This window comes from Rhinopithecus bieti, unplaced genomic scaffold, assembly GCF_001698545.2.
Source record: "Rhinopithecus bieti isolate Rb0 unplaced genomic scaffold, ASM169854v2 scaffold_905, whole genome shotgun sequence".
Classification (NCBI taxonomy): Eukaryota; Metazoa; Chordata; class Mammalia; order Primates; family Cercopithecidae; genus Rhinopithecus; species Rhinopithecus bieti.
Window position 1 is genome coordinate 403680 of NW_016803348.1, and position 22141 is coordinate 425820.

The 22141-nt window shown below is 36.3% G+C and overlaps 1 protein-coding gene across 1 annotated transcript in view; it reads left to right on the forward strand.

Annotated features, from left to right (window-relative positions):
- The first annotated feature begins 5346 nt into the window (after positions 1-5346).
- GC (GC vitamin D binding protein) overlaps positions 5347-22141 on the forward strand; it is a 44678-nt gene continuing 27883 nt past the window's right edge. Inside the window, 3 exon segments of the mRNA XM_017879083.1 lie at positions 5347-5588; positions 20262-20331; positions 21228-21360. Of these exon segments, the coding sequence (XP_017734572.1) occupies positions 5531-5588; positions 20262-20331; positions 21228-21360 (261 nt within the window). The 5' untranslated portion in view covers positions 5347-5530.

Here is a 22141-nt window from a genome sequence, read left to right on the forward strand (position 1 = left end):
CAATACTTGTAAAAGTAATTACATAGTTTTAATATTCAGACCTGTTTCTATGAATTACCTGGCTTCATTCAGTGTTGGAAAATAGTTCAGTAAAAAATTATTATAAAGCCATTTCTTTTAATTAACTGAACCTAAATATTTTACTTAAAATACTAAGAACCTAAATATTTTACTTAAGGACACTTAGCTGACAGTTAACTAGTTATGACTATATATTTAACGGTGATTATTATGTCATTCCTCATTCCATTGAACAATAGAGGTGGAAAGAGGTGTAGCTGCCTGTCTGTGATTATCAGCTAAGTCTCATATAAACCTTGCTCCTAGACTATTTTTTAAATTCTATTTTCAACTTCTTTCCTTTCTTTCTTCTTTCTTTCTTTCCCTTTCCTTCTTTCTTTCTTTCTTTCTTTCTTTCTTTCTTTCTTTCTTTCTTTCTTTCTTTCTTTATTTCCTTCTCTTTCTTTCTTTCTCTTTTGTTCTTTCTTTCTTTCTTTCTTTCTTTCCTTTCTTTCTTTCCTTTCTTTCTTCTTTCTTTCTTCCTTTTCTACCCTCTCTCTGTTTTTTTTCAAGCAGAAGATAAAATTATTCGCATCTAGTCTGAACCATCATTTCTCTTAAATATCTATGGTCTCCTCAGAGATGTATATTTCTTAATGAAAGTGTTTTTGGGAAAGTTATGGCTATTTGGCAGTTTGGTTTTTTTTGTTTTGTTTTGTTTTTTTGTTTTTTGGTTTTTATTTTTTCTTTTTTTCTTTTTTTGAGATGAAGTCTCACTCTTGTCCCCCTGCTGGAGTGCAATGGTGTAATCTTGGCTCACTGCAACCTCCACCTCATGGGTTCAAGTGATTCTCCTGCCTCTGCCTCCCAAGTAGCTGGGATTACAGGCACCTGCCACTACGCCCAGTCAATTTTCGTATTTTTAGTAGAGACAGGGTTTCACCATGTTGGCCAGGCTGGTCTCAAACTCCTGACCTCAGGTGATCTACCTGCCTCGGCCTCCAACAGTGCTGGGATTACAGGTGTGAGCCACCACGCCCGACCTATTTGGCAGTTTGTTACACAAGACCTCATAAACTACTACAGCCTTAGTAAAGAGAGTCATGGCAGATGTCAATTTATCTCTAATTGTACCTCAAATTGTTATTTTAAAATAAATGAAACCATTTGGTTAATAAGCTCGTTTATATTTGTCAGAATTTTCTGAACTCCTGCACTCTGTGGAATATATTTCTATAACAGCCCCTATTGTTTTAAAATACGAATACATCATTTGCAGATTTGCGTGAAAATTCAAGTAAAATTAAAAATGAATTAACTTGTTCATGAAAACCATGATTACTCAAATTACACCTGGATTTCAATGAGCATAAACGAATTACAGAATTCTAGCATAGTCTTTCATTTTTAAATCCAGGGTTGATAAATTTCTCTAGGCATTTAAATTCCTTCATTAAACTGATTATGACTGAGGGTTTACCACATTCAGTTTCTATCTGTGCTTGCTGTGCTAGCTGTTGGGAATACCAAAATGAAGGTGTCTCAGCTATAGTAGGAGCACTGTGGAAGAGCAAAGCACAGAGGAGGTGGACTCAGCACAACCTGGAAATTTTGGGTGTCTTTGAAGCTCCAGAGTCATGGACCCAGCTGCCTACTCAAAATTCCACCTGAACACATCTTCCTTGTGTGTCTTCTTCAGTATCTTCAGTTTCAGAGATTGGCATTAGTATCCAACCACTTGCACAAGCTAGAAACCTCGGCATAACTTCTGACTCTTCCCCCGTCAGTCAAAGTCTAGTCAATTACCACTCCCTGATGACTCTGTCTCTTAAACCATCTCACGCCTCTGCCAGCACCACGGGCCACACTTCTGTCATCTCTTGCTTGGACGTCTAAAGCAGTGTTCACACTGCTCTCACTGTGTCTACTCTTACCCCTTCTATTCTCTGCACCCTCACAACTGAGCACACTTGTCATTTAGTCTTCAACATCTGTCTTCCTAGTTAAACTAAGAAGGTCCATGAGGGGAAGAGCCATGTAGATCTTTTGACATGGTAGTACCAACAGCTTGCATGTTACTTGGTACAAAGTGGTATGAATTAAATATATGTTAAATGAATAAATGAAACGCCAACAGACAAGGGACAACAAACACACAAAATAGAGTACGAGAAAAAAGAAGAATGTGAACAAAGACTGTGGAAAGCTCAATAGCACAATGTGTTCAGTGAACCACAAGTAGTTCAGCTGTACTTAATTTTAATATACATACACGGCAAAGAATCCTTTTTAGAGGTAAGTAGGATGAATTCATGAACTTTAAGCACAGGCATTGGTCAAAATTGTTTTGAATAGGGAGGCAGTAACACAGTCTTATTTGCATTTTTGAACAATAATGACAGCAACAGAGGGGAGAATGATTTAAAGGTAGGATAGTCAGAATGCTTTTAATTGCGAATTCAGCTAGACTAAGCTTAAGTAAAAAGAGATTTATTACAAGGATACTGGAATTTCTCATGGAAGTCAATCATAGCTAAATGTCTGGGCTATAAGAATTTTCTGAAACCTGGATTGTATTCTGTTCCTCTCTGTACATCAACTTTAAGCATGTTGCTTTGAACCACTAACATCAATTTCACCAGTTCAATTATCAGGAAAAGATACTGATAATGCATTTTAATAGTATAAAGAGAATCTGAATGAAGAGAACACTCGGACAAAATCATTCTGAAGAAGATCATTTCTACAGGAGTACAGTAAGAGTTTTTAAGAAGCCTGTTGCAGCATTAAAATGTTAAAGATACTGTTCTGATAAAGAGAAATATCAGTGTTATCTTTTAGTAACTAAGCCTTACTAAAAGAAGAGACATGGGATAGAGAAAAGAACTAAAGATAGGCTTTATCTGCCTCACAATTTTGCCTGGAACTAGCCCTAGTTCGGGAGAGAGCTGCATTTCCTCTGAAGCCAATGGCAAGATGGAAATAGAGGAAAGAGGGAAAGAGGCTACTTCAAATCAGTTTTATACAGGAAAAACAGCTCCTGCAAAATTCTACTGCTTACATATTCAATAAATAATTCTTGTTAAATATACAGTTCAGTAATACATTTCTGAGTTGCTCTAACTGCTGCTGTCATAGGCAATGTGAGGAGGTTTGATTTGGTCTTTTTCACCCATTTTTTCCCAGTCTGACTTACTAGAGTAATCATTGTCACTTGAGGCCTCTCATTTAGGCCAATTATGATTATTTCTTTCCAGTTTTAGAATCACAGTAAGCAATCAACATTTGAAAGTTAAGGAAAGTTACATAAATAAGACTGAAAAAAAAGGCTTATATATTTAGCTACTAGCCTAAGTTTTGCCTAATTTCGTTCAGAAAAATTCAGTCAAGAGAATACATTTGGCAGCTTGTATAGAGATTTCTCAAGAGGGCATCTAAATGAGATGTTGCAATTCTTGCTACATGTAGTTTATCATTAAACAAACGTGATAAATGTTATTGCAAAAGCAGAGATAAAGTTTAATTTTTTAAAAAATGAAAGAATGAGCAGATCTTAAACTCTGTATCAAAATTCATGGAAAAGAATCTGAGTGTGTCTTTTTAATCAAACTAATCAGATGACTGAAATACAGTTGAATAAAAGGGATACAGAAGTATAAATACAGTATATTATCTTAGAGAAAAAAGAAAACTGTAGCGATATGGTAATGTGTTACCCACCTCTCTGAGTTTTGGGGTTCTGAGTACTTTTTAAACTTTTTCACACTCATTTGGAGTTTCATTTCCAAATAATTTGCCATAGGACTAAAATACACTTTTAAATTAACTTGCACAGTAAACTAAGAATTCAGCCAAAGGGAACAGAAAATTTAGATTTATAGTAATCAGGAAGTTGATCCTTGAAGGGATAGAGTTGGCTCTCGGACAAGAAAGCTATCTCCTTGACCATATGGATTTCCACTGGCCTTACAGAGATACCTGTGCTTTGATCTGGCATAGGTATCTTTTTCCAACTAGCTGGACTCTGTTTTCTGAATATAACACCCAAGGATTTTCAATATAGATAGAAACTCTGACTAAACCTGTAACCACCTAAATTGGTTTACTGAAATTTTGACAGACTCTGCCCATGTAGATAATTCTTGGTTACTGAGTTGATAATGAGGTTTTAAATCACTTGCCTGTGAGACCCTGGACACAGAACTGGCTTTAAACTCTTCCACTGAGTTCCAATGGCCTCATTAGTTCCATTGACCTTCTCAGATATTATAAATCTGGAATGCCAGTGGGAGAAAGTGACAAGAACTAGAATAAGAGTAACAGGTGACATTAACCCATGTCACTATGTGATGGATGTTATCATGAACCCTGCACCCAGATTACCTTAATTAACCTCATAGCAATGTTGTGTCAAATGTACTGACTTATCACCACGTTGCATATGAGGAAAATGAAACTTAGAAGGGCAAAATAAATTTCCCAAGGTTACACAGCTATGAAAGCTGAGTAGGGATTTGATTTTAGAGCCTGTGTAACAACCTGAACCTGACCATTTCCTGAAAAGAGGGCTACTGCAAAATCCAGGAGTGGAACTCATCTAATTCCAGTGAATGGTCTACCTGTGACTCTCTAGACAAGTCACAGAATTTACCCAGTGCTCAGTTCACTCTTCTGTAAAATGAAGATGTTGGATTTCATGTCTTACAGGGCCTCTCTGGGCTCTCAAATTACATGCCCATAAGATATACTAATTGTGAACTATTAGTAGAAGGAGCTTTAAAATCACTGTAGGGAGTCCAAGATTTGCCACTAACTTTTTATGATTGGCCGTGGTGAGCCATTTAACCTCTCCAGTTATTTGCCTCACTTCAAAGGTTATTTTTAACATATATGTCTGTGCTTCAGAAAGTGTAACATAGCATAGAAATACAAAGTACTATGCCATCATCTCAAATAAAATTACTTCATAGCATCAGAATTATGGATTTAAAATATTATGCTGAATTGACTTTAACTCTTTTTTCCCCTTATTACTTATAATATCTGATCTGCAATATTTTAAGGTAATGTTTATTTGTAGTAGATTTAAACAAAGAGAAGAAGAGAGGTAAAGAGAGAGTTTCCAATTTTCCACTTACATATGAGAAAAGTGGGGTGTCCAAAGAAGACACATAGCCCTATACGGGGGAAGAAGGTGTTCATTACTAACATATTAAGTAAACTTTAGTGAGAAACAGCAGTGGAAAATAATCTATATACCTTGGCTCTTTTGCAGTTTGACAAAGTTAATGATTAAAATCTCCTAGATTTTCCACTACAGTATCCCCAAGGTGTCTATTTACCTTGATTGGTATTATTTTATCTCTTTTGGGCCAAAGATAACAGCCCCTTACTTCTGTGTAGAGATTAATAATTGATTAATTCATAGTCAGGAATCTTCGTAAAAAGGAAACCAATTACTTTTGGCTACCACCATTTACGTGGTCACCTACAGGAGACAGGAGGTGCTGCAAGACTCTCTGGTAGAAAAATGAAGAGGGTTCTGACACTACTGCTTGCAGTGGCATTTGGACACGCTTTAGAGAGAGGTAAGATTTCTTTTGTTGTGACCATTTATAGGAACTCTTACTAGTTTAATTTTATATTATCACTTAAAAAATGAAATAAAAAGTAAGAAACAGAAGAACTGGTGAATATATTGGGGAGAGGGAGAAGGACCAGAGAGGCATTAATCAGAGCTCCACAATGCCATGTAATGTTGAATTGGAATTGACAAAAAAATCAACACCAGAATCTTGTTAAAGAAAGTAAATGTAGTTATATAATTTGTCGATTATCCTTCCCTCCTTTGTTAATAAGCAAGACCTAAAGAGAATGATTTAAAATTAGACATTTCCTAATTGCTACAAGATAATGCAAATAAAGACTGTGATCCACCATTAAGCATTTATTAAGACTTCAAATATTTATTACCATAGAGAGTGTAATATACCATGCCAATGATGCATGATGTCAACTTAGAGATTCCTTTGATCCCTTTAAACGAATCCTATACATGCAATATTTGAAAATGCACGGTATTTTTTAAAATACCCCTCACATAAAATTTTTCTATAGCTATGAAACACAACCACAAATAATATAATTGAGATATATTTTTCATTAAAATTATTCTTCAGATGGTGTCTTCATCTTTGGGCAATGTTTAAAACTTTTTTACGTCATACAAACTAAGATTATGTGAAGTATGCAACTTTATGAATTCTACAACTGGAAAACTTTTCATAATTAATTCAATTTACTTTTCTGGCTGATTCTTTAATGTTCACAAGGGAAATCTGCATTTATCCTGCTTTGTAAAATTAACTTTTTCATTTAGTGCTGTTGGTTAACAGTCTCACCTAATTGATACACTATTATTCATATTAGTAATGTATTTTACCAGTGGAATAAAATGTGTGTTCTCAGGAATTATCAGTTATTAACTGTGACATACATAACCTTGCTCTTGACTTTTTATTATTCTTCTTACATTTACTCTTTCTTGATCTTACTTTCATCATCAAATTGTTTTAACTCTTGTCTTACCCATCAATTCTTAAGTAAGCTATGCATCCTTAGGTAAGACTACAAAGTGTTTCCCAGACAGTGTAGGGTATAAAAAAGCAACATAAAGTGTGTCCCTTATAAGACCTCTAAATAGGCCATGTTCCAAGAAATCCCTTTAAGTCTTATTCTTTTGGCCAAGGATTTGCTGGGGCAGATCTGATCCTTAAAAATCCTACTGAAGCAGGTTCAGATCAGGATCTTCAAACACAGAAGGTCCAATAATGGCTAGGAATTGGAATTATATATGGAGGCCATAACCAGGAGCATGAATCACCATCTTAGACTGCTGACTCAATAGGTGTGCACTGGCTTCACCTCAAAGAATGACACTGTCCTTTGGAGAATAACAGAGCATTCTGCAATCTCTATTTCAACATTCTCAGCAGTGCTCAGATTCTGATGAAATGGATGCTAAAAACCTCCCGTCAGTCCCCTTGAAGATCTAAGCTTCATTCTTATAACCAATGTGCCATATTCCAGATGATATCTTGAGATATACATAATACACTTGTAAGCATTAACATTCAATATTTGGGGGGAGTAGTCCTGATCTATCAATTCTCTATTCTCTAATACCTGAGCATGACCCAAAGACCAAGTCAGCAGTTTACTTAGAATTCTGCTAGCTGTGTTCTCTTCTGGCAGGAAGTTACAAAGTGTACAGATTAAGGGAGTTTTGAGGACTCTTAGGTTCTGAATATCCTTGTTTTGTGGGGGATTGGTTTGGATTGCAGTTTTCTCTAGCTGTTATAGTTCTAAAGGGCTGACCACCCACAGCATTTATTTAAGCACCTGTTTAAAAATATATAACATTCAAGACTTATCTTGAAAAGAAGTTTCTGTGACCAAACATAATTAAGAAATGAGCCATACTTTATTCCTCCTTGGTGGTCTCATGATCAATGCCTTTGTTGTCCTAAAGGTTCCGAGAAACACTACAGGAAAGAAATCTTATCTAATTCTGAGTATCTCAACATATTGACTCTTTTCTACAATGTCTATACTTATGGAACTATTCTTTGGAAACCTTGGGTCTAAAATAGATACTGTTATGGATGAGCCTTTACTGGACAGGCTCCAGTTAAGCCAGCCCTCTCCTATCAAACAACATTGGGAGTCTTGTTCCCAAGCCACTGGGTAGATCTTGGAGAAAAGAGCTTACCAAATCTGCTAAATCTGGATAGTGTCATAAGAAAATACCCACTTTTGCTACCCTATGAGAAGCAATAAGGCAGTCTTCACCAGTTGCCTACAGGAAGCTTCTTCCCCAGGACTGAAATGGATGGAATATTAATATACAATACATCTTTCCCTCTTCCTTTCCAAGGAAACCAAGTAACAAAGACTGCTGACACAGCTACAAATTTTTTTTTTTTTACTTGCAGATAGAGAAGTTACCTTTAAGGATCAGGAAACATTTATAAAATTGATTTTTAAAAGTAAACGACACCAAAAAAATCTGTTTTAAGTTACACTCTGTTAACAGAGCACTAAAAATATTTTTTTTTTTTTTGCATTTTATTCTTTTCATTTTTTTCCATTCAAGTTTTCTTTTTGCTTTTTATTATACTTTAAGTTCTAGGGTACATGTGCGCAACGTGCAGGTTTGATACATAGGTATACATGTGCCATGTTGGTTTGCTGCACTCATTAACTCCACATTTACATTAGTTATTTCTCCTAATGCTATCCCTCCCCCTGCCCCCCACCCCACGACAGGCCCAGGCCATGATGTTCCCCACCCTGTGTCCAAGTGTTCTTTGTTCAACTCCCACTTATGAGTGAGAACTTGTGGTGTTTGATTTTCTTGTCCTTGTGAATTAGTTTGCTCAGGAATTATGGTTTCCAGGCTGCCATCCATGATCCCTGCAAAGGACATGAACTCATCCTTTTTTTATGACTGCATAGTATTCCATGGTGTATATATGCCAACATTTTCTTTTAATCCAGTCTATCATTGATGGACATTTGGGCTGGTTCCAAGTCATTGGCTATTGTGAATAGTGCCACAATAAACATATGTGTGCCATGTGGTCTTTATAATAGCATGATTTATAATCTTTGGTATATCACCCGTAATGGGATGGCTGAGATCAAATGGTATTTCTAGTTCTAGATCCTTGAGGAATTGCCACATTGTTTTCCACAATGGTTGAACTAGTTTACAGTCCCCCAACAGTGTAAAAAAAATGTTCCTATTTCTGTATATCCTTCCAGCATCTGTTGTTTCCTGACTTTTTAATAATTGGCCATCCCAACTGGTATGAGAGGTTTATCTCATTGTGGTTTTGACTTGCATTTCTCTGATGTCCAGTGATGATGAGATTTTTTTTACATGTGTCTGTTGCTGCCATAAATGTGTTTCTTTTGAGAAGGTGTCTGTTCATATTCTTGGGCCCACTTTTTGATGGGGTTGTTTTCTTTCTTGTAAAATTGTTAAGTTCTTTGTAGTTCTGGATTATTAGCCCTTTGTCAGATGGGTAGATTTACAAAAATTTTCTCCCATTCTGTAGGTTGCCTTTTCACTCGATGGTAGTTTCTTTTGCTGTGCAGAAGTTCTTTAGTTTAATTAGATCCCATTTGTCTTTTTGGGGCTTTGTTGCCATTGCTTTTGGTGTTTTGGTCATGAAGTCTTTGACCATGCCTTATGTCCTGAATGATTATTGCCTGCTTTCTTCTGGGGTTTTTATGGTTTAGGTCTGACATTTTTAAGTTCTTTAATCCAACCTTGATTTTAATTTTTGTTGTATTTTTAAAAAAAAAATGTGTAAGGAAGGGATCCATTTCGGCTTTCTACATATGATAGCCAGTTTCCCAGCCACCATTTATTTTAAATAGGAAACCTTTCCCTATTTCTTGTTTTTGTCAGGTTTGTCAAAGATTAGATGCTTGTGACATAGCTAGAAAATTATTAAGGTAATCATGCCAACAGGAAATAAACCACTGCAGTTGATAAGAGCTGTTGGCAAAAACAGGTTTCTATTATGAACATTTTCCTTTTTGCTTTAAGCATTTCATTCACAGCATTTCCTTTTTTATTAAACATGATATAAAACTGCAAGAAGAAAGTTCCCTTTGGGCTAGTGGGTGAGCTACACTTTTCCTTCTATTCCTTCCCTGTCAAAACAGCCCTACACAAGGGCTGAAGTCATACAGCTCTCATTGAGAGCAATGTTAACTTCCCTGAAAATCAATAGCAATGTTTCATCTTATTGATATCAGGTGCAATGCCACATATGCAGTCACCGTTATGTATTATAAGGATAAGTGTGTGCACTCTCTAAAATGTCATCAGCTTAATCTATTTAGGATAAGAGAAAATGAAGAAACCTCTAAAAGGAATTGATGATGCCCTTCCCCAATATTTTTAGTCACCTAACTTCTTCATTCTACCCATTGCTTCCTCTCTCTCTCTCTCTCTCTCTCTCTCTCTCTCTCTCTCTCTCTCTTTTTCTCTCTCTTGCCTATTTTTCTCATTCATTTTGATCTGACCACACTGGCCTCCACATTATCTCACACTCTAAGTCCTTTGTACGCCAGGGCTTTGCATTACCTCTTCTCTATTCCAGGAACATTAATTGTCCAGACATTCTCATAGCTCCCTTCCTCACCTTCTTCAGGCATCTACTCCAAGTCTATTTACAGAGGGAGCTTCCCTAGCCAACCTACCACAAATAACACCTACCACTCCATTGTCTTCTATCCCCTTACTTGGATTTATTTTTTCTTCTTAGCACCTAGTACCTTACCTTATCACTGGTTGTTCATTTGCTTATTTTAACAAATGTAGAATGTAAGCTTTGTGAAATTAAGAAGCTTTGTTATTTCCTGTAATTCCCAGTTATAGAACACTACTTGGCATTTAGTCGGTGTTCAATAAATTTTTGTGTAATATTACAAAATTGGGATTTTGTATACTTATGTCTACCTTCAGACTCAAGTTCCTTAAAGATTGGTGACTTTAGAGTTTTCTTTCATATGATGCCATGTTCCCAGTAGGTAACTGATGTGTCTGTATGCGTTTGTGTGTGTATGTGTGTGTGTGTAGATAGCTATGTGTATATATATATATATTACACTCATGTGTATAACAATGATCACAAACTAACTGGATTTAGCTAATAATAATAATAATAATAATAATAATAATAATAATAATAACTGACAGCAATATTCTGTTTCCTGAGGATATGATCATCTTCATTTTACAAATGAAAAAACTGAGGAAGAACAGAGAAGATAAGCAACTTGCCAGTGGTATCACTATTACCCAGGGAAGAAGGAATTCAAATCCAGGTGGTCTGTATCCAAAGACTCTATCTTAAATCATGATAAAATACAGACTCCTATGGATGTTTTCTTTCACCCTCATGGTTTGGGCCAACAAACCATGTCTTTAAAGTCTCATTTAACTTGTCAATGTTTTAAAACCTGGAGATTCCACATAAAAATCTAGATTTCTAGCTTCTCTGGAAACACAGGAATATGTAGTAATAAGTGTCGAATTTTCACATGGCAATGATGAACTGGAGCTGAACTGCCACTCCTCCTTTTGGACTAAACACTCAGTTCTCACCATTGGGCATTTCATGCTTTCTTCCCTTGGATCAAATGTAACTTGTGTGGTTCCTAGATCCTACAAGCATTTGGACTTGCTAACCTGGGTGTCATGTTAAAATAGTACCTTGAGGTTTAACACTACCTAAAGAAAATAATATTAACAAATGATTGTATCTTTACATTTAAAATAGGCAAAACAATTAGTTACTAGCCATTTTTATTCTCTGTAAATGAAATCACATATGAATTGTTTAAATGTGTTTACATTTAACCAATTGTGTTTTTCATCCTAGAGAGGTGAAACTTACATAACTTTTTTTCTGAAAGCTGATTTAGAAAGATTTATTGGAATATACAAGGAGTGTAACATAGTTACACATGTCCCTCACATTCATATCCGCTGATGCAGCTCAAGTCCTGCATGAGTTAGATATATATATATGTGTGTGTATATATATAAAGTGTGCATATACATATATATACTTTAAGTTCTGGGATACATGTGCCAAACCTGCAGGTTTGTTACATAGGTATACACGTGTCATGGTGGTTTGCTGCACCTATCAGCCTGTCATCTACAGTAGGTATTTCTCCTAATGCTATCCCTCCCCTAACCCCCAACCTCCCGATAGGCCCCAGTGTGTGATATTCCCCTCCCTGTGTCCATGTGCTCACGTTGTTCAACTCCCACTTATGAGTGAGAATATTTTTATATGGAAATAACTATGATTTTGTTATATATTAAAAAATACAATAGCAAGAGCACAGTCTTAGAATAACACATTTCAGTCTTCAAATTTGACTACACGTGAAAGTAAATTTGTTATTTTGATATTTTTCAGTTCTGCTACAAATGTTAGGTCATAATTGGTTTTAAAATGAACATACTTTTATTTGACAAACACATACTGGATTTTAAAAAATATAAATAACAAAATACATGGTTGGATTGTTGACTAGGCTAACATTGAAGTGTGTCCTCTTTTAAGTTTTCTTAGCAAGTATTTTAAGGAATTATATCCTGGTGACAATTGGAATGTAATATCTAGAATTAATATCCTGTAGAAAACATTGGCATTCCATTTTCCATCTACATGATACTGCAAAGCTCATTATTAATTCCTTTGTTTAAAAGGCTCTCTTTAGCCTTACTAAGACAAACGAAGTGCTATAAAAGCATTTAAAACAATGTTTATCACAATGGGTAACAGAAAATAGTATTGAGTACTTGATAGTAAAACTTCCCATTTAAATTATAGCTCTTACAACTGTCCAATAATAAGCCTTCAGTTTCTCACTGGGATTTAATAAGAAAATTAGAAAATTATATTCCATTCATAAAAAAATATTGCTAACACAACACTGTAGCAGACAAGCACTATAAAACTGTTTTGGCCATATGAAAAATTAATATACAAATATCTACTTCTTATAATTTTAAAAAGATAAATTGCTAATCTTTGAAATAGAAATTTTCCTATACAAGATAATGCCATCTGTTGGACTTAACATGCATTTAAATGGCTCGGGGGATCTGTTTGACAAAAACATGTGTGATGACGGAGACATAAATAATGATACATGTACAATATATCCTCTCCATTAGATTGCATAATTCGATTTCAATTTATACAGTTACAACTTCAGTAGTCATTGAGATGTGTATATTGATAGGAAACAGTGAAAGGAAATCACCCATGCACAGTGTTTTCTGGTTTAAAATGTATTGTTTTTTAATTGGTAAATTATAATTATATACATTTCTGGGGCACAATGGAACAGTTTGATATCTATATGTAATAGGGAATGATAAAATCATCAATGAACTCCTCTACCATCTCACTGCTTATCATTTTTTGTGAGTCGTTTGACATTTACTCAGGTTATTTTGAAATATAAAATACATGATTAACTATAATCACCCTGATGCACAATTGATCTCAAAACACTCCTCCTGCCTAACTGAAATTTTGCACTATTTTCCCCGCAGCTCCTCATTCCCTCCCTCTTCTTCTCCCTGCAGTCGCTAGTAACCATCAATTCACTCTTCTGTGAGTTCAACTTTTTCAGATTCCATATATAATATAATGCAGTGTTTTTCTTTCTGTACCTGGCTTATTTTACTTAACATAATGTTCTCCAGGATCATCCATGTTGTCACAAATGACAGAATTCCCTTCCTTCTCTTTTCAAGGCTGAATAGTATTCAAGTGTGTAAATACATCACATTTTCTTTATCCATTAATCTGCTGATGGACACTTCGGTTGTTTCAGTATCTTTGTAGCTGTGAATAATGTTACAGTATACATGGGAGAGCAGATATTCCTTCAATACCCAGAAGTGGTATTGCTAAATCCTATGGTAATTCTATTTTTAGTTTCTTGAGAAACATCCATACTGTTTTCCGTAATGGCTATACTAATGTATATTTCCACCAACAGTGGAAAAGAGTTCCCTTTTCTCCACATACTTGCCAATGCTTATCTTTCAATCTTTCTGAGAATAGCCATTCTAACAGGTGTGAGGTGATATCTCATTGTGGTTTTAATTTGCATCTCCTTAATGATTCCTGATGCTGAACATTTTTTATGAACCTGTTGGCCATTTGTATGTTTTCTTCTGAGAAATGTGTTCGGGTTCTTTGCCAATGTTTTAAATGGGTTATTCATTTTCTTGTTATTGAGCTGTTTGAGTTCCTTACGTATTTTGTATATTAACCTGTTATCAGACATGTGGTTTGCAAATATTATCTCCCACTCTGTGGGTTGTCTCTTCACTTTGTTAATTTTTCCTTTGCTGTGCAGTAGCCTTTTAGTATGATGCAATCCCATTTGCCTATTTTTGCTTTTGTTGACTGTGATTTCAGGGTCATGTCCAAAAAACTCATTGCCTAGACCAACATCATGAAGCTTTTCTCCTGTGTTTTCTTGTATTCATTTAATAGTGTCAGGTCTTACATTTAAGCCTTTAATCCATTTTGAGTTGATGTTTTCTCAAGTTTTAATTGAGATAGATCATATGCAGCTAGCCAGGGAGGCAGAATCACCACCACTTACTGTTTATATCACCTTATCAAAGAAGTGCCATGTGGAACTATGACTATGCCATCCCTTGATGAATGATATTTCCTTCAAATTTTATAATACTTGCTTAATGAAGTGACTTTTATGGGAATGTCCAGAATTGTGCCAAGTATCCAGGACCTAAAAATTTAGACATGAGCTTTTCCCTGAAAGAGCTTTCATGGAAAATGAGGACAATTTTGCTTAAAGGAAATATTAGTATATGCCTCCTTTATAAGATCTATCAGCAAATGTGTAGTGAGTATTACTTCAAGTCTCTGTTGCTACTAAGACCAAAGTGCCTGAGTCTTTCAACCAACCTGCTTACCTTTCTGTTTTCCTGTGCCAAACCCTGCAAACTTTTTTTTTTTAAAAAAAGAGAGAAAATGAAGAATAAGAATGACTTCCAGGACTGATAGTCTGAGATTAAGATTTTAGACAGGCATGAATAATAATGAATCTTTTGATACCATAAAAAGAAGAGCACTAAATTTCAATAGAGTAATGATCTAACTCACGGACAAAATGTGCTCAAAAAGTTATATGTTATTTAGAAGTTAAAGTACAATTTTCATAAAATAGTTTAAATACAGAAATGAAGTTCTTAAAATGATGCATAAAAATAGGTAGTAAACATGGGATGTAAACTGTGATAACCACAAACCTCATAGAATTTTTGTGAGGATTAAAGTAGGTAATATATGTCAAATATTTAAAACCATACCACCAAATTGTTGGCACTCAAATTTTAATTGTTATCATGATGTTACTATTATTTATTCTTATATTGCTTTAGAACCTAAGTGCTTCAATGTATTCTGAGCTTCCAAGTTAAATGCAGGGGATATCATCTTTACCCATCCCAAAAGTGGAAGAGGGAAACCTCCTCCTCTATCTTTACCCTCACAAAACCAATTATAGATGAGGAGGTAACCAACCCACAAAAGGAAAGAGAGGTGGGATGAGATGCACGGAGAAAAAAAAAATACTTCCTCTGGGACTTTGGTGAGTGTCACAAAGGACAGGCAACCACCTGAGGTGAACCCAAGGACATTAGTTTGAGTGAGTCTGTGATGCTGCCTCCTATTGCAGTTGCAGTTTCTGAGTAATTAACCCAATGACTATGTATCTTTTGCTGTTTTCACTTGTGTTTGAATTTTCAAAGTCTGAAAGGACACTCAATTTGTTCCACTGATATCATCCTACGAGGTACCATTAACTTCTAGATTAGTTTATCTATAGATGTCATGTGGGTCTCTGGGTTTAGTATTAAAAGGGTTGAATTTCCTTCCATTGACTCAAGCTCACACTTTTTCATTGGCAATATTTCTAGTGATATAGAAATCTCTTATAACCAGATCAGCTTCCTAAACCAACTCAATAATGTTTACTCTTTAAGTAAATTCACTACTATGAAATCGACAATATCATGCCTGACTAGTTTGAATAAACACTGCAAACCATATTCTTAAAAGGTAAATTTATTTTTAAAAATACTAACAAATATACTGAGCTTTTCTGTCAGTACAGAATAGAAATAAAAATGTCGAAGAAATGAAATTGTGAAAATATAAAATGCCCAACAGAGCTATTAAAGCCCGTGATTCTCCAGAACACAATAGGAAAACAGCAACTTGAGACAATTCCAGCATCCTATATGAGCACTTATTTATGTCATTGTTATTTAGGATCCATTTATGTTCCTGGTATAAAAATAACTGTTCTAGGGAGCCAAATTAGGTTTTAGTGAAAGACTAGTAATAGTGAAGGCATGCAAATACCTACTGTAATAAACTTTGCAACAAGACAGTATCTTATTAGCGATCCCCATTGGAACGAAAGTTACATGAGGGCAAGGATGTGTCTATTTTGGGCTCCACTGTATGTTCAAATTCAATATTGAACCCAATGTCTGGCACAAAGTAAGCCTCACAAAATATCTGTTGCATGTATGAATGAATATTGTCAACTCTGTTGGCAGAGGTAAGGTGCCTGAAGCAGCAAAGATTTCCTGAAAATAAATCACACTGGCTTTCAAAAGTTCAGAATTAAACAAGACTTACCAGAATGTTTCACAATATAGATAAAAAGTGGTACATGCTATCACAAAAGGCACAAATTCTGTTGGTGAAATTAGTAAACACTTAGTACTGTGGGGGGTCACTTGATGTGAAAGTGATTTCATCAGAGTCACTAAGATTATGCCAATATTTACTAGAGCCATATCAAAGTCCAAATCACCTTCTTTATAACCAAATGGTACATTTGAAAACAGAGCATATAATTTACAGTTCGTTTGAGACAAGATTTAACTGTATGAATTGGAGTGGGCTCAACTGGTTTTACACTAAAAACATTTATTAAGCAGTATTCCATGGAATGGGGAATCAATTCGTAATAATCACATTGTAAATTAACTTTAGTATTTATTTGCTGTATTTGTAAATTGAGACAATGATTAACATTCATTGGCTTTCTCTTGTAAGCTAGATATCTTCTCTTTGGACAAATACATTTATAAAATTATTTTATCAGAAGTGCATTTTGGGTATTTCACGTGAAAGATCATGGTGCAACGGCTTCCTCTACAGGTTATTTTTATATTCTAATTCTGAGCTATCTCAATATCCCTCGAGCTGCCTCTGTTGCTTCCTGTTATGCCCAAGGCTGAATGTTCCAGCAAAAATAGTTTCAAAACCACTTTAAGCCTTATGCAGTCCATCTAGTTTCCAACTTTTCTCTCATCAGTTTGTATTCTAACTAAAGCAGTATATAATGCCCACGAATTCTAAAGTGCTGTATGCAAACACAAATAGTTAATTCAATTCAAATGATTTAATGAGACAACATGCAATACCCATTTACACTACCTTCACATGCACACTCACATTCCCATAATATATGAAATGAAACGTTACATTTTTAGTGAAATGAGAAATCGGAATCTGGAAGGTTAGAAACAAAATATTTCTCAAAATGTTCATCGGGGGTACCCCATTTGAATACAAGATTTCACTTTGCATGTTATTGAATGATCACAAGAGAAGTACTAATAAAAATAACCTCTTCCATTTTGTAGGGTGAATTTAAACAAACTTAGCTCCTATTTATTATAAGGAAAAGAAGTTCTTATTAGAGCTATTTTGTGTGTGTCTTAAAACACAGCAAGCCTTGGGAAAAAATATTTCTTATAATCTCTCACTATTTTTAAAAGAGACGAGTTTCTAATCCCCAGCAAGTGATCTTATAGATGATGAGGATACATTGTACTAAATTCAGGGATCTTTACAATGTATGGTTATTTAAATCTATTTTGATATTTACAATGATAAAACAAACTCACCTCTTCAAAAGGCTGCTTTCATTTCAGTTATAAAATAGCCACAGTTGGAATAAAGATTGCTTACACTGAACTAAAATCTACTGCCATATAACTGCCAGCCATTTTTCATAGGAGCTTTAGGAGTAAACTAAAACAACTATTGACATCGTAAGTACAGCTCATCACCACATGAGCACAGTTCCAGCCCCAATTCTTTTCTCTGTGTTCTAGTCTTCAATTCCATAGAATGCCATTAATGAATAATGGAAGCTTTCTGCCTTGCTTAACCTTTGGAACATGTCACAATATCCAACCTTGTAAACTAATCAATACATTTCAGAAAAATGTACTTGATGTGAAGGTTCTCAGACATAACAGAGGTTTGTTGCAAGTGGCTGTTTTGGTTCCACTGACAATTAGCTTTATCAACCCTACGGCCTTGTCCTAGTTGCCAGAATAACATCAGACTCAGGATTCAGGTATGCGTGTTCTTTTCCACCTTCCAGGTGGTTTTGAGGGTGATTGAGTAAGTCTCTTGTTAAAAAGTGCTACTGAAGAATGTCTTTTTCTCACAATTATCAAATCTGACTTTTCTTACCACAAAAAAATTTTGGGGGACATCCATCCAAAAAATTACATGCTGCAACTGCTTCCTTTACAGGCAATCTGACATTAAGCAGGTGACACTAATCTGATGAATCATAAAAAAAAAAATTCAACCCTTTCAAGTCTGTATCCAATCACCACCACCTCCACTGCAAGCCATCAAATAGAAATTTCCACCCAGGCATATGTTTACGTAGTCTTCCATAGAATTGTAACTGTTAGAGAGGGGAGGACATCTTTGGGATTAACGCCTGACAGCAGTTACCATCATGTCACCTGAGATGACTTTCCCAACATTTAAAGTGAGAAGGACAAACCACTAAAAGTTAAACCCACTTAAAACAGAGAGTAGGCCATTTACATACTTCCTACATTTTCCCAGAAGATATAACATCACAGGAGGGAAATTTCCTGGGCTTATTTGCATAAATGATGAGTCAGGTCAGGAGAACACTGACTGATGTGTTCTCATATATGTGATGTGTTCATCACATATGTGATGGACATGCTGAACAAGAAGGTCTCATGATTAGTAAAGAACTCATCTCCCTCTGCAGTAACTAGCTCTTCCGTGTAGCATGAATGAACTCAAGAGCAGGTCCTGGATTTTTCTGTTCCCTCTCAAATACCAATGTCATTTCATCGTGAGAATGCCTAGTTGTATTTAATAGTCAAAAATGTTTTAATTCATTGAAAGTTGAAGCTACTCCCCCATTCAGGACTGTTTCAGTCCTGCTGCCTGTGGTGGGAAAGGAGGACACAGATACCTGCCTCTCGTCTTCTTTGCCTATTCTCTTTTCCTGCTTCCTCCCGCTCTCCAGGTTGCTTCTAGCTCCTCCAGGGATAACACAGGAAAGGAGAAGCTAGTAAGAGAGATAGTAGCAGGAAAAACTCAATTCAATGGACAAAAATTTCAGTGGGCAGCATGGTGAGCCAAGGTTGTCTCCTCTGGTTATGAAGGTGTGCAAAGCTACCCGTTTTCTCTTACTGTGTTCTTTGGTGATCTCTCTCCCTCGTTATTTCTGGAGATCTCGAATATGCAGCTGGCACCTTAAGCCTCTCCTCTGGGCCCCTGGTTTTCAAATTGCCTACCTCCACACAGAGACCCAACTGTTGGCAGTCACTGCTCTGTAAATAGCACTTTTTGAGGGATGGAGCTGGGACTGGGGGAAATATATTTAAGACAACTCCTGGCCAGCTCACTCTCCTGCTTGAGCTACATCAGGTCTGCAGGTCACACGACAGCTTCCCACCCAGTCCTCTACCTTGTTCTCCAGGCCACTTAGCAAGCCCATCGCCCTCTAGATTTCTCCAGCCTGAATCAGACACCTGTCCATTACACCCCAAACTCCAAGAGTCCTCTGTCAAGCGCTGAGTGGTGTCTTGAAGCCCTTATCACTATGTGAAAGTGAAAGGAAACACTACCCACCATCCCCCAGACTCACCACACTAACTTTGTCCAAAATATTCTTTACCTGATTTCTGCCTTGTCCTCAGCTGAATTCCTAGCTTTCCCTTAGACAGCCAGGAGCCTAGTAGCAGAGCACAGGTGGCAGCACTAACTCTCTTGTACCTCCTTTAAAGTCCTGCATTAGTGGCGCCAGCCCCTCACCTTGGAGTGGAGACACTCTCCACTTATTTGTTGTTCTTTTTTTCTTTTCAGGACTTAGGTAAAACTGAGACAATAAAACAAAGAAGGGAGGAAGCAGGGTGGGAAGGAGGGAGGGAAGGAGAAAAATTCTCGTTTAGGTATCATTATAAAGATAGGACCTAACAGTTGCCATATCAATAGCTTCAGACTCGCTAGTCGACATGTGTCATTTGACTCACCTACATTCAGTATTAGTTTACTCTCTCCTTTGGTTCTGCTGGTGACTAAAATATAACAGAATGCCATAAAATTGTGGCCTGATGTGAGAGAAGAGCTAGAAAGGCTCCCAAAATATGAAATTGCGTATAAACATTGAGAAAATACGACTTTCACCATAGGCCACGTGGAAGATCACTTTATACAAGATCACCTTAAGCTTTATACAAGTACATGTAACATAATAGTCATCAAAAGGGGAAACATACAAATTTTTCTATTTCTGCCTCCTAGGCCGGGATTATGAAAAGAATAAAGTCTGCAAGGAATTCACCCAACTGGGAAAGGAGGACTTCACATCTTTGTAAGTGTGCAGTAGCCACTCCCTCTCTTGGTGATTTGATCTTGGACAAAACTGAGTGTGAGGTAACTTTGACTCAGCATGGAGGTTAATCCTTAATCCTTGCCAAGAGTAAGAGGATAGAGCCCCAGGCCCAATGTAGGCACAGGAGTCAAGCAAATTAAGGACAGCCAGAGATTCCAGTTGACGTTTTGTTACCACAGTCTAAGAATTTGTCACCAGTAAGTTTATGAATGAGTTCAAAGATAATACGTAAAGCATAGCTTTCTAATTTCAATTAAAATGCAGTAGTACATTCCAGGAATCTGGGAAACCAAGGCAATGAGGTGCAGAGCAAGTACATTTGGGGAGGCTTAAGAAGGACAATACCAGACTGGTTTGATGGAAGCCCTAAGTTCAATTTCTATTGCTTTCCAAGATAAATTTGCCTAGAACAAAAACTGCTTTTTAAATTAAACCTCATTTTTTTCAGTGGTCAAATAAAGAAGTAAATGTGTACAATATTTCATTTAAACATTGAACAGGTTTCTTATTTATGTGCCAAAATGTAAAAAAAAAGTTTCAGTTCTGGTCGGGCACAGTGGCTCACGCCTGTAATCCCAGCACTTTGGGAGGCCGAGGAGGGCAGATCACAAGGTAAACAGATCTAGACCATCCTGGCCAACATGATGAAACCCTGTCTCTACTAAAAATACAAAAATTTGCCAGGCGTGGTAGTGCACACCTGTAGTCTCAGCTACTCGGGAGGCTGAGGCAGGTGAATCGCTTGAACCCAGGAGGCAGAGATTGCAGTGAGCTGAGATCGCACCACTGTACTCCACCCTGGGCAACAGAGCAAGACTCTGTATCAAAAAAAAAGTTTCAGTTATAATTGATATATTGTCTTATTTTCCCCTCAGGTCACTAGTTCTGTACAGTAGAAAATTTCCCAGTGGCACGTTTGAACAGGTCAGCCAGCTTGTGAAGGAAGTTGTCTCCTTGACCGAAGCCTGCTGTGCGGAAGGGGCTGACCCTGACTGCTATGACACCAGGGTAGGTTTCTGTGGTTGGCTGTCTCTGTGGCAGCCCAGAGAAGTAAGCCAAAATAGGCTTTTATACCATGTGTTGAAAAAGTTTTAGACAGCAACTCCACTTACTCCTAGTTTGGGAGAAATACGAAGCCTGTTGTCTTTAGAGCCCGGTTTATTCTAACATAAAGAGTCAATGTTACCCATTATTCCTACAAGGTTCAAATGAGAAAACTGGGTCATATTAAATCTTAAATATACATTGCTAGCAAGAAGCAGTTACAAAATATAAATCCAGATATGACTCTAAAACCTAAGTTTTTATCACCATACATTTGATCGTCTCAAATATCAGCCCATGGATCATAATTCTAAGTGAAGTAGCTCAGAAATGAAAACCCAAATAGCATATGTTGTCACTTATAAGTGGGAGCTAAGCTACGAGTATGCAAAGGCATAAGAAGGACACAATGGACTTTGGGAATTTGCAGGGAAGGGTGAAGGGGGCAAGGGATAAAAAACTATACATTGGGTACAGTGTATACTGCTCTGACGATAGGTGCACCAAAATCTCAGAAATCACCCTGAAAGAGCTTAGCCATGTAACCAAAAACAAAATAGTTTTGTTTCCCCAAAACTATTGAACTATTGAAATTAAATATATATGTGTATACATATTTTTAAATATATTGTTAGATCATTAAATATATGCATATATATATATCAGCTCATGAACCTCTTGAAATAATCCTAAAATATTGTGTATAGCTTAAAAACCTGATCATAGCTTTATCCTCTTTTATTAT